Raw genomic sequence first — 13,069 nt, forward strand, 5'->3', positions numbered from 1 at the left:
TGCACAGGCTTTCCTGCGCTCACCCCCCCCCACATGCATTTTCCCATCCAAGCACTCGGAAGCAGGGATTTCTGCCCGTGTCTTTGCAGCTTGCCTGTGTTCAGTGGGCGATGGAGGAGCCTTGTTCCTCACTTGAACTCTCTCTGTAATGCAACATGTGAGTTTAAATGACCATCTCAAGATTCTGCATAAAATTAATGTCAGAGTTAAAATTAAAATAGGGTCTTCCCAATTTCAAGATCTCACCAGCTCTGACTTTACTGAAAAAAAGCAAAACAACAAGCGGTGCATGCTGCAGCAATAACAAGCATAGGTAAAGGGCACTGTGCAGAATAGTAATTACAGTGTGATTTATTATTTTTTTTCCCCAAAAGTTTTCCACAAAATGTCAGTGACTCAAAAATTCCAAAGTTATCAGTTCTGTTTTTAAGAAAAAATAAAAATACAGTCCTGTGGCCCACATGATTTTTTCTCAACTGATTTTGAACCTCCTCTAAATATTTTCATTTTCCCTCAGAAGGTGGCTGTGATGCTGTTTTCTTGGCTGATAAAACAAGAGTGGTCTCAAAGAAGACTTTTGATTTGAATGCTAATCTGGCTAATGTATTTTGAAGAGGATGATGCTCTTTTGGCACACTCCAAAATCTGCAAACTTTGTGTGATGTTATTCTGAAAAAAAAAAAAAAAAAACCAAACAAAAACCCACAAACCAAAAACAACAACTACAAAAAAAAAAATACACCAAGATGGTGTAAGCGGGAACTAGTTGCTGGAGTGGCCTCGCCGGTCCCAGACACCTGTACCTCAGTCTAAATGTGACTTCTGTCATTTAGTTCCCTGGGCATATCATGTTGAGTTCTGGATGAAAAGACCAAGTAGAGCTAATGAGTCACAATGTTGATTTCAGCTGCATGAAGGGAAGCAGCCTGCCTGGAAAATGAAAGGAATGGCCATCTGGGAGGCAGGAGGAGGAGGAGAAACTAGCGAGGACGTATTTCCTTCTTCTCTACAGTTAATCAGGGGCTCTGTCTTTCCAAATATTGCAGGGCCAGCTTGGCTTTCCTGGAGCAGAATCTTCAAACCAATTAATTTTGCACTTCTAGTAAGGGTAGTGTCTGACTTTGGCAAAATACCCTCTCTAGTCTCTTTAGGTTATACACTCAAGTTGGAGTGGATCTACCCCCAAAATACCTTTCTACACAAGACAAGTTGAGCGCAGCAGTATTAACTTTCACCAGAAGAGCATCCTATGTCACCAGAACTGAGATCATGGCTTCTCTGTGCTATAAAGGGCCTACAGTCAAGTTTGGGTCTAAATTACATGGCATTTAGCAGCATATGTGTATCCACCCTTCGCTTTGGGAGCCCACTTGCTCCATCTAAAGTTTTTTAAGGCCAAAAAGGACAAGCAGGATGGTCTAGCCTGATACCTTCTATGATACAGTCCAGTGTCTCCCTCCTTATGATTTCTTACCCCTTCTCTGTTTGAACAGATAAAATAGCAATATGGTACCTGCGATCCAACGCAGCTATCCTTGCAATGAACTTCGTGTAACTCTTGCCATAACCAAGAAGTTAGCAAATTAAATGCATTGGAAAAAAGACCTTCTCTACCATGGTAGCAATGGGTGTATGCGTTTGCGAAGTGTAAGTAGATGGAGTCAGGATAAAACTGAAGTTCCTGTACACCAGGGCTCCAAAGCGCTGAGTTTTCATCTTCTAGGGAAAAATATGGGAAGCTTTGGGTGTGTAAAAGGAAAACCATTTCCTCAGTGATTTTTTTTATGGGATTTAAAATAAGATTGGCATCTGAAATGTATTTCTGTATTCAGAAATCTTCACTCCATCAGGGCTCAGCCATCGGTGCAGAAGCTTTGATGTGAAACTTCGGGGTTTCACTTCTAACATTGCCAGATCTTCCGAGTAACTTGAGTTAAATCCCTGTTTCTGGATGTACCGTTTCATCAACATGTGAAATGGTGATCCCAGTAGCTCGTAGGGATGGCAGTGCTCAGACAAGTAACAGTTGTGTGCGTGGTGCTTTGAAATGCTAATCTGCAAGAACCGAAGAAGTGTGGTTCATTATTATTGTCTAGTAGGACCTAAAATAGGTATTTGGTGGCTGTGGCCATCGGATGCTGGGCATGCCCCGCTGATCCCCCAGTGCGGGATGGGTTACTGCCGCACAGGTTGATTTCAGCATGTGTAATCTGGACACAGACTGCCAAAAGCCATCCGTCATCTCCCGTTGTGACCTTGCACCACCTGTCTGTCCCATGCAAGGCCAGCAATTAAAATGTAAGGTAATGAAGACAGCAAGACATGAAAGGGCTTTTCACTAGCTGATCAAAGGGGCAGAGCACGGTGTTTTCACAACCAGAATATCGAGACCAATAGGACTGGAATCGTGGTTAGGAAAGAGAGAAAAGTGAAGAGGGTATTGGGAAATTAACCTGCAACTGTCCCTGTCGTTCAGTGTGCTGCACCAGGGGCGATTCTCTTGTGTGCTCTTAGGGGGGGGTTTTGGGGGGTTTTTTTTGGTGCTGTTGGGGAAATATCAAGTGATGAAGTGATTACTTTCATCTTGTTACATGGGAAATAATCTTTGTGTGTATAAAAATGAAATGCTATAGATAATGTTACTAAATGTAGACTAAATAGAGAAACCTGTTTTCTAGTTCTAATGCTTCATTGTATAATAAAGCATTTAGGCTTAAGTTCTCGGGGTGGAATACTGGTGGGCTCTAAATTGGTGTCTAACCAGACAAATGTGGTCACCTCAGGCCTGGCTTTTGGAGGTGCTGATGGCCAGCAGCTCTCACTAATTATTTTTTCTTTTTTTGGTGCATCTGGAAGGAGAAATTAGCCTGAGGTCCCAGACGGGCACGCTGGATGCCTGTGAGTGTTGGATGAGAGATATGGCAGAACATCTCTTTTTATAGTAGCAATTTCACTTTCATGTCTTCAGAAGTAGGGTTAAGTAAAACAATTTTTTTGGCATTGCTTGAAAAGGGCTATCTAGAAAGATGCCAGTGAGGAATCTGCATCTGAGCATGGCTGCACACATGGCATCTCTATGTTTAGTAGCTATAGGATGGGGACTCTTGCAATCCCCGCTGATGCACAGGGTATGAATTACTTTCTGGGCATTTAATTGGAAAGAAAAACTCAGGTGTATGTTGTAACCCAGAACAAGTATTAAAAACTTCTCTAGCCCTCATAACCAGCAATAAATAGCAGAAGCATACTAGAGCCTCAGCATGAGAGGATGCCAGCAATGTAGCTGGGTGTCAGCATGTCTGTCTACTTCCACTCTGAGCCCTCATACGCTGCCCGTGTCGGTATGAGAATCTTCAGTGGGATTAACCATGTCCGTAAAGTGAAGTGTGTGTAATTGTGGGGTGGATCTGGACCTGTCTCTGTGGGTATGCGGCGGAGAGGGAAGCAGCAGCTGACACTGCACAATGCATAAAGCAGTACATGAAACCTCAAGTCAACCAAGATTTATATTTTCCTTCCCTGAAATAGCACAAATCATCTCCCTGATATCATTAGAACTGGCTTGCTGAAGCCAGGAAGCAGGACTTCATTCTAATGTCTTGGTACTTAAAAATATAAGAAACTTACTTACTTGACTGAAATGGATTTGGATTTTTTGGGGTTTTTTTTTTGTGACCTGTTTTTTAACGGCTTCTCTTGATGACAGCCAGCCAGCACTGTGCACATGTCTACGCTGTGCCTCCACTGACTGCAGCGACTGCTCTGAAAGCAGCTTTCATTTTTCACAGATAGTAAGGAGTACAAAAAAATCCTGGTGAGGAAGATGGGATGTGGGGGCAATTTCTAGGAGCCAGGACTGTGACTTATTCAAAGCTTATGCTGGAGGACAATGCAATCTATTTTAGCACAGCAGACATTTCCTAAATAAACTATAGTATATTCTTGCAGCAGCAGAGTGCACCAAATCCTGTTCCCAATATTCACAACACCTAGAAAACGTTTCTGAGAGTAGATGTTTTTAACAGTGAAGGTTAATGATTTGTTCAATAAACAGATAGGTTTGTTCTAGGACTAAAATGCCTTTCTAAATTATATTTGTTATGTTTCTTACTAAGTAGTAGTTAGAGCAGTTCACAGAATTTGAAATACTTGACAAATTTGCTTTTCTTTTCCTGCTTGAGCCTGTTAACTCCTGACCTTGCCCACTGTACAGTACTGTCATTCGTGCTTGTTTCTCCTTCAGCTTACCCATCTCCATGAACAGTAACTTAATTCCAGAATGTCTCCCCGAGACCAATTAATTTCACCCAACCCTAAGAAATAAAATTATTTTGGCCACTAAAAGATTCTGCCCCTTTGCAAATTATTTTTTCTTTTGGACAACTTCTTTTTCCAGCACATCAAACAAAGCAAGTATTGAGTGATCTCCACAAGTCATGTTGGTGAACCCCTGCACTTGCATGGCCCCTGCTTACAGCTGAGCAGGAGTGAGGGTCTGCCTCTGCCGACCCCACTGCAGACATGACGCCCCTCTCTAATGGGGAAAGTGCCCAGATCTCCTGACTTGCAGACCTGTGGTTTAGCCGTTCACCCATGCGTCTTTGTTGACGCTAGAAAAATGTTACTTTAAGCAGGGATGGCTTAAGAAATGTGTTACAGTCTCAATAGAGTCATTTCATCAATTGCTCAGAACACAGAGCTGGTTTAAAAATGCCCTGCTTTGCTTTTCTAAATTTCCATCTCTCTTCCTGGACTTCTGTCAGCTTTTCTTCTTGCTCAGTTTCTGGGAAACAGTTTGTTTTCTGTCTTATCCTGCCTTTTGGTGTATTCATCCAGACTCCATTGAAACGGCTCCTATGTGATTTGCAGTTCCAGTAACTCCTTTACACAAAGACAGAGAAACTTGCCTATTTTTATGCATCTCAGCCAGCCCAGTGGTTCCAGTAGCCATTTCAAGCAACAGTCTGTCCAATACGACAGAAATGGTAGAGATGCTTTAAAACTGGTCTATTGCCTATGGCACAGCAGTGTAACGTTCACTGTAGCTAGAAGCAGCAGCAGCAATCTAGTTCAGTTGGTGCTTTTGCTCTGTGTTGTCTGAGGGCTGAAGTGGGAAGAGGGGAGTTTGAGGTCCTTAAAGATCCCTTGTTGGTACCTAGAAGGAAATACCTGTGGATCAGTGCACTACCTGTGAAGTGGAGGAAGCAGTAAGGATGAGACCTCTGTTGAGGCTGGATTGGAGTTTGTACTGAAATAATAAAGCAAGCTGTTTTGAGAGAGGAAAAGCCAGTGGAAAAAAACCACTGGAATTCCCTTTGGTGTGGAAGTGAACTAAGGAGAGGTTAGAGAAGGCCTGTGGCTGATGGACTGCTCTGAGGATGATCTTGGGCTAAATGGGACTTTCTTACTGAATGATGCTCTGGAGTGGCAGGGTTTAAAACGAGTGCAAGAGACAGTTATTTTCAAATGACTTATTCCACGTTGTTTTGCTAAACATTTAGGGATGACCTTTCACAAACATATTGCCAGTGCTTGATCTTGGGATAGGAGAAATCTCCACTTCCCTCTCTTTCTGCATCAAAATGTAGCATTAAGTTCCTGTTGTGCTCAGTCGTGGACCACTCAGGAATGAAAACAGGCTCCAGCCTGAAAGCTTATCCCTTTTGGAGACGACGTGGAGCAGCATTTTAAAGGTGTTGATTCTTCTTAATAATCCCCATTAACAAGAAATCACTTACTGCTGATATTGATCTAAACTGTTGTCAGTGAGATGAATTAGGTGCAGGGGGCTGGGGAGGGGGGGTTGTTGATCTGTTGTTTTCCTGCTAGGCTTCTCAGGAACGTGGAAACATTGCCCATTAGGAATTATCCTGCCAGGACCATATCTCCTTGTTTCTAGAGAATAACTTCCTTTGTGAAAACTCCTTGAACTTAAAGAATAAAATTCTGGCCAGATGCACTTTAGGAACTGCAGGGGTGTTATTTGGGAAAAACAATTACTTCAGTTCCTACAAAGCTGCTAAAGGCTAAGGGATTTGGTATCAGTCCCTCACAGCTGACAACTTGTTCCTGTACGAACTGTGTGAATTCCAAATAGTTTGTATACACCTACCATATGTAGTTTGTCTCAAGAAGACAAGTGGTACTGAGCTGCACTTGCCCTGTTACCTTCAGGTGGAGCTGGGGCACTAAATTCTTCTTGAAAAGCTGGTCTAAAACAGGGAAATGAGTGCCAGTGCCAGGCTGTGTAATCCAAAACGAACTGAGGAAAGGACAGGGAGATCAAACCCAAGTACAAAACTTCTTAAAGCCTCTTTCCTACACCCCTTAGCATGTCCCCAAACCCTGACAGGATCTCTGATTTCAGGTTCCCTGGGGAAACACCAGGATCCTGTGCTTCCCTCTGGAATAATGTTTTCCAAGCACAGGCTTTTCATTTGGCTCTATCAGTGTGAAACACTTTAGGCTCAGGTGGAGGAATGTGTCAGGTTTGATGCATTCAGTTTTTCTCAACCTGTGAGAGGACTGGACTTAGGAGAGCACATCCCGCTGTGGTGCTGTGTGCCGACAAGCCCTGTGCCCTCACAAGTCCCAGGGAGACCTTTTACCACCGCCTGACCCTGCTGCTGCGGACGCTGCTCTTGCTGGGGGGCTGCAGCCAGAGAGGAGGCAGACCTGGGCTAGCAGCACTGGGGTGCCTCTGCATGTGACAGTGAGCCCCCCTCGGCCAAAGTCAGTGTGCTGGGGGTTCATTCCTGCTGTGCATCTCTCTTGCACTTCCCCTTAATCCAGCTAATGAAAGGTCTTCAACCATGCCGAGCTCTGCGGCTGCTGTGCCTCAGCCAGCTGTGGTTGTGTCCTCGGCCTAAATTACTTTCTGAACCGGCTCCAAGGCTCCGGCTGCTGTTCCAAGCCTCTGTTTTATCCTGCCATGCATCTGCTCGTGATGCAATTCCCGCAGGAATGGGGAAGCGTGAGGAGGAGGCAAGCATGTGAGCAGCGGTGTGGGCAGGGGCTGCAGTACATCCATCCATCCATCCCTGCTGAGAGCAAGCACGGGGCAGTCCTAGAAATCAGACCCGAGGCTGGTGCCCAGAACAGCCTCTGCAGAGCAGCAGCAGGCTAAATCCCACTGGACAGCCGGATAGCTGTAGCTCTGAGATACTACAAAAGGAAAATAAATGCATCTGAAGAAATAAAGGGATCTGAGAAAGGGAAAGGATGTTTGGAGAACGTGGAGAGGGGTGCTGTGGTGGTTTGTGGAGTTGCTTTTCCCTGTGGCTTTTCCTGGAGTCTCAGTGCAGTCCATCTTGGTAGACCTCTTCGTAAAAGGCCCAACTCAGAGCCAGCTTCTGAAAGAAGTGGTTCAAGTTTTAGCTCATCTTAGTGCTTTCCCTCACATTAGCGCAGGATTTGTCCTGTCTCCTGAGGGCTCCCTGTGAGCTCTGAGCCTGGCCAAGCCCTGCAGTGGCAGCTTCTGGCTGCCAGGCACCAGCATCAGAGAGTGGGATGGCTACATTGTGCCCATTTTACAGATCAGGCAAACTGAGGCACAAACCAGCAACTCCCCCCCAGCATCCAACAGCGGCAGGGTTTAAACCCAGCTTTCCCCTGCCCCCTCCCATGCTCTTTGCCTGGGGCTCTCAGGAAGGTGGACACCCTTGGCCCTCTAAGAGCAGAGTATTTTCTGGCTAACCTGCAGCCTTTACCATCTGCTGTGTGTCCTTCCAGTGCAAAGCCTGTGTAGGAACAAGGCAAAACTCCCCGTGCAGCCAGTGGTACCAGGACTGGAGATGTTCCGGATGAGGCGGGGAGGTAGCCTTTGCTGCTCCTGGGCTGCACAGCTCTGGGGCTGGCCCCAGCTCCTTCGTGCTTAGGGGCAGGCAGCCCTGTGTCCCTGCTTCAGGCTGGAACAGACCCAGTGTCCCTCTGCCTCTTTGGGGTAGGTGTCCCTGAGGCAGCCTGTGCCGGGGGGTGGGGTGGGGTGGGGTGGGGTGGGGGGGTGGGCACAGCCCTGAGCTTCAGACAGGTGCCTATGCTCCAGGCTGCCTTAGGGGCTTGGTGAGCAGCACCTAGGGCTCCTCTTCCATTTGCAAGGATAGGAAGGAGGTCGGAGCTCCTTATCTGTGCAATCCTGCCTCGGGGAGGTGGGGGTGTGTGTGAGGTTGGTCCCCATGGCAAGGAGAGAGAGAGAGGCTGCAGGCAGCTTCCATTCACCGACAGCCTTTCATCCCGTGTCCCAGGGCCACAGCCACCCTGTCTCCATCCCTGTTTACTGATGGGGCCGATATGGCCGAGGCAGGAGAGGTTGCAGGTTCCCCTAATCGCCTTGTCACCGGGCCGGACGATCCCAGACGCTCAGAGGATGTTTTGACTGCGCTGAATTACAATGTTTGTTGTTTCTCACTCTCAATAATTGACATTTGATAGCGACTACTGTAAAAGCGGCCGGGAGGCTGGGGCTGATGCAGAGGTGGGGAGCCGGGCGGTGGGGAGCCCTGCTCGCAGCCCCGGAGCAGTCTGGGGGGCAGGCGGGGGTCCTTGGCCCTTCTCCCCCATGGGGATGGGGTGCGGAGGAGCCGCGGAAACCTCCTGCGGGTGCGCTGCGGGGCAGCTCCCCTCCGGCGGAGCCAGCTCCCCTTGGTGTATGGCTTGGGGTGTCTGTACCCCCCTTGCATTGCTTTTCTGTGTGGGGGAGAAACGCTCGTCCCCCGCGCCCGGACACTCGGGAGCGTTGGGGTCACGTCGGGGCGGGGGGGGACAGGACACGCGGTGCCAGCCCCGACCCCAGCCCAAGGGAGGGGACGGGACACGGCTGGTGCATATTGATCCTGCCCGGGCTGTGAGCTCAAAAAGCAGCTTTTAAATTATTTTTGAAAGACCTTTAGATACAAGCACGGTTTGCAAACCTCAAGCCGGGAATTGCTGAAATTACGGGAGGACCACGCACAGCCGGGGAGGTGGCAGGGCAAGCTGGGGGCTGTCGCCGGCGGGTGCGGGGGGCCCGGGCCGGACAAGGAACGCCAGGGACGCGCCAGGTTCAGCCACTCTTCTTTAATGACAACTCGCTGATCTCCGTCAGCTCGTACAGCAAAGGGGAACGCGGACGGGGCGGCGGGCGAGGGGCGGACAGTGCATTTCAGTACTAACTCACGGTTTAGTGCATAACCCTACGGGGACCTGGCGGGTCGGGGTGTCTGTATTCCTCGGCTGGGGTGGTGGGGGGTCTGTCCTCATCCCGACTGGGGGGGGAGCCGCCGCCCGCCCCGCTCCCGCCCCGGCACCGGCCGCGCAGCCGGGGCCGGCGTTAGCGGCCTCGCAAGGGAGGACCTGGGGGCTGGCGAGGTGCTGAACCGGCCGGACAGCGGGGACCGTACGGGAAGTGCAAAAATTAAATGTGGATCTTAATAATAATTAGTATAGAGCAAAAAAGAAAAGAAAAGGGAAAAAAAAGTTGCAGGGCTTGGCTAGCTGTTGTTGGGAGCTAGTCAAGCGAAATGACCGCTTGCTTCGTAGGAAGGAAGGAGCGGAATCAGCGGGGCGAAGACCCCAGGGTGAAGGGGGAGTGCGGGGGGTCGGGAAGCGCCGAGTCCCCCTGTGCGGTGCCCACTTGGCCCCGCACGGACCGCGGCCACCGCACCAACCACCGGACACCTCCCCGGCCGCCACGCCAGTGAACTCTGCCGGGATGCTACATGGAACTGTCCTCATCCCCCCGGCAGCCTGAAAATGTCCCGAGACCGGCTCGCAGGCACGGCCGAAGCCCCTCCATCCCCGGCGCCGGGGTCTCGCCGGTGGCCGCGGTCCACGGAGGGGAGCGGGCTGGGTGCGGGGGCGGCTCTACCAGGCTCGGATCCCGTGCAACGTGGAGATCCCCGCGTTCCCCTGCGGGATGGGCGTCTGCACTGAATTCAAGTCCCCTACGCTGAAGTTCATGAAGTTGTTGCCGGCCGCCGAGGGCTGCATGGTCTGCATGGACGGGTAGTTGCAGTTGTAGTTGGCGTTGCAGGCGGGGCTGTTGTAGTTAGTGTACGCGGGGTAGGCGTTATAGCTATAGGGGTTAATGCTGACATTGTACGGTGAACTGTAGGGAGAAGACTCCCCCAAGCAGGGCTTCCCATCGCGCACCAGTACCGGCACCGCTATCCGCCGGGGTGGGGGGATGCCCACCATTTCGAGGGTCTGATCCTGTCTCTGCCTTTTGCATTTATACCTTCGATTCTGGAACCAAATTTTCACCTGGGTGGAGGTGAGCTTTAGGACGTTGGCTAGATGGTCTCTCTCGGGAGCAGAGAGGTATTTCTGCTGCTTGAACCTTCTCTCCAGTTCGTAGACTTGGGCTTGAGAAAAGAGGACGCGAGGTTTCCTCCTTTTCCTCTGTCTGGGGCGCTCGGGATCTTCAAGGTCTCTCTTCTCCTGCTCCAGGCTCTTGTGCAGGGAACACAGTTCTGCAGCAAAATAAGTGGGCAGAAGAAAAAAGGGGAGGAACAAAAAAACGTGCAAAAAAGTAAAACGATGTTCGATAAACCGCAAGCCCCGACTGTTCCCTGGCCTCGGCCCCACAGGCCACTGCAGCGACCCGCTCCTGCGGTAGTGGGCCCGGCCCTGCCCTGCTCCATAAGTACCTCTTTGGCAATTTTCCATCGAGTCTTTTTTCGTTTCTTTCTTTATTTATTTAAAAACAAGGGTACTGCGTGCACTGATTTGAGTTGCGACCGCCTGTGCCATGGTGTGGATTCATCACCTGCAGCCTTTGCAACAAATCCCCCCCCGACCCCGTTGGGCGTACACGCTCAGCACAGCGAGTTGGAAATTCGATTTATCGCCTGATTTCTGGGCAAGCTTAAGGCCGTGGCCCTGGTCCCGCTGGGGCAGCCGTGGGGGTCTCTGGACCGGGGTCAGCGGGACGCTCCCCGTGGTGGGTCTGTCCCGCTGCTGCACCGCGGGGTCTGGGAGGGGATGAAGGCGCTTTTGCTCCCCATGCTCTTTCTCCCCCGGGCCCCGAGGCTGGGGGCAGGTGGGGGCCGAGGTCCGACGCGGTGGCCCCCTCCCGCCACCCCTGAGCCGGGGGTCACCTTCCCCCTGCCCTCCCTTTCCCTGGGTTTGGAGCCCAGCAGTGAGCCCCAGGCAGCACCACCGTTACTCGCCGGCTTTACCTTTCTTGTCCACCTTGGTGTCCTTGGCCGAGTCCATTTCCACGTAGCTTTTCACGTAGTAGGAGCCAGGGAAGGTGGTGGCAGCCTTGGCCGGGGGTGCCTCGGGCAGCTCCTCCCGCAGGTCGGGCAGGGCTGGGGGCTCGGCGCTGTACGTCTCCTGCTTGAAGGTGGCCAGCATGCAGGACGGGGAGGACAGCGAGGAGAGCTCCATAGAGGCCAGGCCGCTCTGATGCTGTTCCAGGTTCAAAATATCCTTGACTGAGAAGGGTGTCGTTGTCACAGGGCTAGGAAACATTGCGGCGGGGAGCGGGGCAGTGGCCGGAGGCCAGGGTCATGGAAAAGTAGGTGAGGAGCAGCCAACCTGGAGCAGTGGTGGAGCGTGGGCTCATGGAGGGGGCACATAGCATTCCCGCGAGTAGCCTTGACTTGTGCACTGGAGGCAGGTAGGACCAGACCATAAGGGAAGGGAAGGAGGGACTAGGCAGTTTTTGGGTGACTTTAGCTTTCTATTGGCCAACATTGCAGTGATGGTATGAGAGATGCAAAGTTCCATGTCACCTAATATAGTAATACATCTCAAAAACATCTCCACTCATTTAAAGGGGCGGCACTGTATTTATCCAGCTTTTCCCCGCTGAGTTTGTTGATCCATTAAAAACAAAAAAAAAATGCAGAATGGCCTAATGTGTACAAAGCCACTATCTGATGCCATCTATCATACAGTCAGATTAAATAAACAGGCCGGGAGGAAACCATCAACCAAATATGTGCTGATTTCATTTTTTTTTTTTTTTTAAAAGTGAGGAAACGGAGGTTTCGGTTTTAGTATTCTGCAGTATCTGATCGCAGGAACCAGAGAACGGGAATTCACTGTTGTGTGAAGCGCTCTCAGGGGGAAATCCGCGCTTAAGGTTTATACAGATATTCTGAAGCAGCACAATGCCCGCAAAGTCCAGCTGATAGCAGAGACCCCCTAAACAGCCCCTTCCTGGCTTTGGAGGGGGAAATGCCGGTTGGATGTGTGTCCCCCGCCTGTTTTGTAAAGCTTTCCCACAAAAAAACCAGCATTGTCGAGGAAAAAAAACCCCAAACCCCCCAAAATAACCCCAAAACCAGCGGGTTGAAGGCGTTGCAAAATATACAGGGCTTTTGGGGGCAGGAGAGGAGCAAGGCAGAGCAGCCGGGCGCTGGGCTTTGGGAGGCGGGGGCGACCTCCGGGCTGGCCGGGTCCCCGCAGCCCCGGCGGGCGGGCGGCTGCCCCCGGGCCTCGCCATTCACCGGTAGAAGCGGGAGCCGGTTAATTTAACGCGCTTGGAGTTGCTAAAATAAACCTTAGCGGCAAAGTCGCAGGTTGAGGAGGGGCGTTACGGCGCTTTCTGGCTTCGGGGGGCGAGGTGGGGAGTAATAATAGTAAGGGAGGAAGCCTCCTGCGGCGCTCGGCGGCCCGGCTCCGGGGGCACGGGCACCGGCTTGTCCCCGCCGAGCCGGGGACGGTGGAAGATAAGGCAGGGGCCGGGGAGCCGAGCGGAGAAGCCCTGCGGGGATGCGGTGAGTTAGAGGGGGTCCCTCGGGCGGGCCCTGCCCGGGGAGGCCGCGGGGTTCGCAGGGCGAGTTTTTTCCGAATCTTCCTGCAAACGGAGGAAACGCTGCGGGGCGGGTGAAAAGGCGGGCACCTGCCCCAGCTGCCCTGCTTCCCGTGGGGTACCTGCTGCTGTCCCTCCCCCCCCCGAGATTTAGTGTCTCGGCACCCTCGGGCTCCCTTCTGGGGAAGCTGGCTAAGGTGAGGATGCTTTTGCGGGCGGTGCCGTGCTTTCGGTCCCGCTCCCCAGGGACCGCTGGCCGGTGCAGCCGCAGCAGCAGCCCCGCCGCTCGCAGTCCCTCGCCGCAGCCGCCCGCTGGTGCCCGGGGAGCGG

The 13,069-nt window shown here is 51.4% G+C and overlaps 1 protein-coding gene and 1 long non-coding RNA gene across 2 annotated transcripts in view; one reads left to right on the top strand and one right to left on the bottom strand.

Annotated features, from left to right (window-relative positions):
- Window positions 1–9,034: 9,034 nt before the first annotated feature.
- Window positions 9,035–11,702, bottom strand: NKX2-5 (NK2 homeobox 5). The gene is made up of 2 exons (XM_056349232.1): window positions 11,157–11,702; window positions 9,035–10,448 (listed from the first exon to the last, which is right to left on the bottom strand). Exons 1-2 carry the CDS (start codon window positions 11,449–11,451, stop codon window positions 9,841–9,843), a joined length of 903 nt encoding a protein of 300 aa, XP_056205207.1. The 5' UTR covers window positions 11,452–11,702; the 3' UTR covers window positions 9,035–9,840.
- Window positions 11,703–12,575: 873 nt separating this feature from the next.
- LOC130153518 (uncharacterized) overlaps window positions 12,576–13,069 on the top strand; it is a 258,449-nt gene continuing 257,955 nt past the window's right edge. The window contains exon 1 of the long non-coding RNA XR_008823426.1: window positions 12,576–12,704. This is a non-coding gene — a long non-coding RNA (uncharacterized LOC130153518). The remainder of the gene's footprint in view (window positions 12,705–13,069) is intronic.

Source organism: Falco biarmicus, chromosome 8 (assembly GCF_023638135.1).
Source record: "Falco biarmicus isolate bFalBia1 chromosome 8, bFalBia1.pri, whole genome shotgun sequence".
NCBI classification, from domain to species: domain Eukaryota; kingdom Metazoa; phylum Chordata; class Aves; order Falconiformes; family Falconidae; genus Falco; species Falco biarmicus.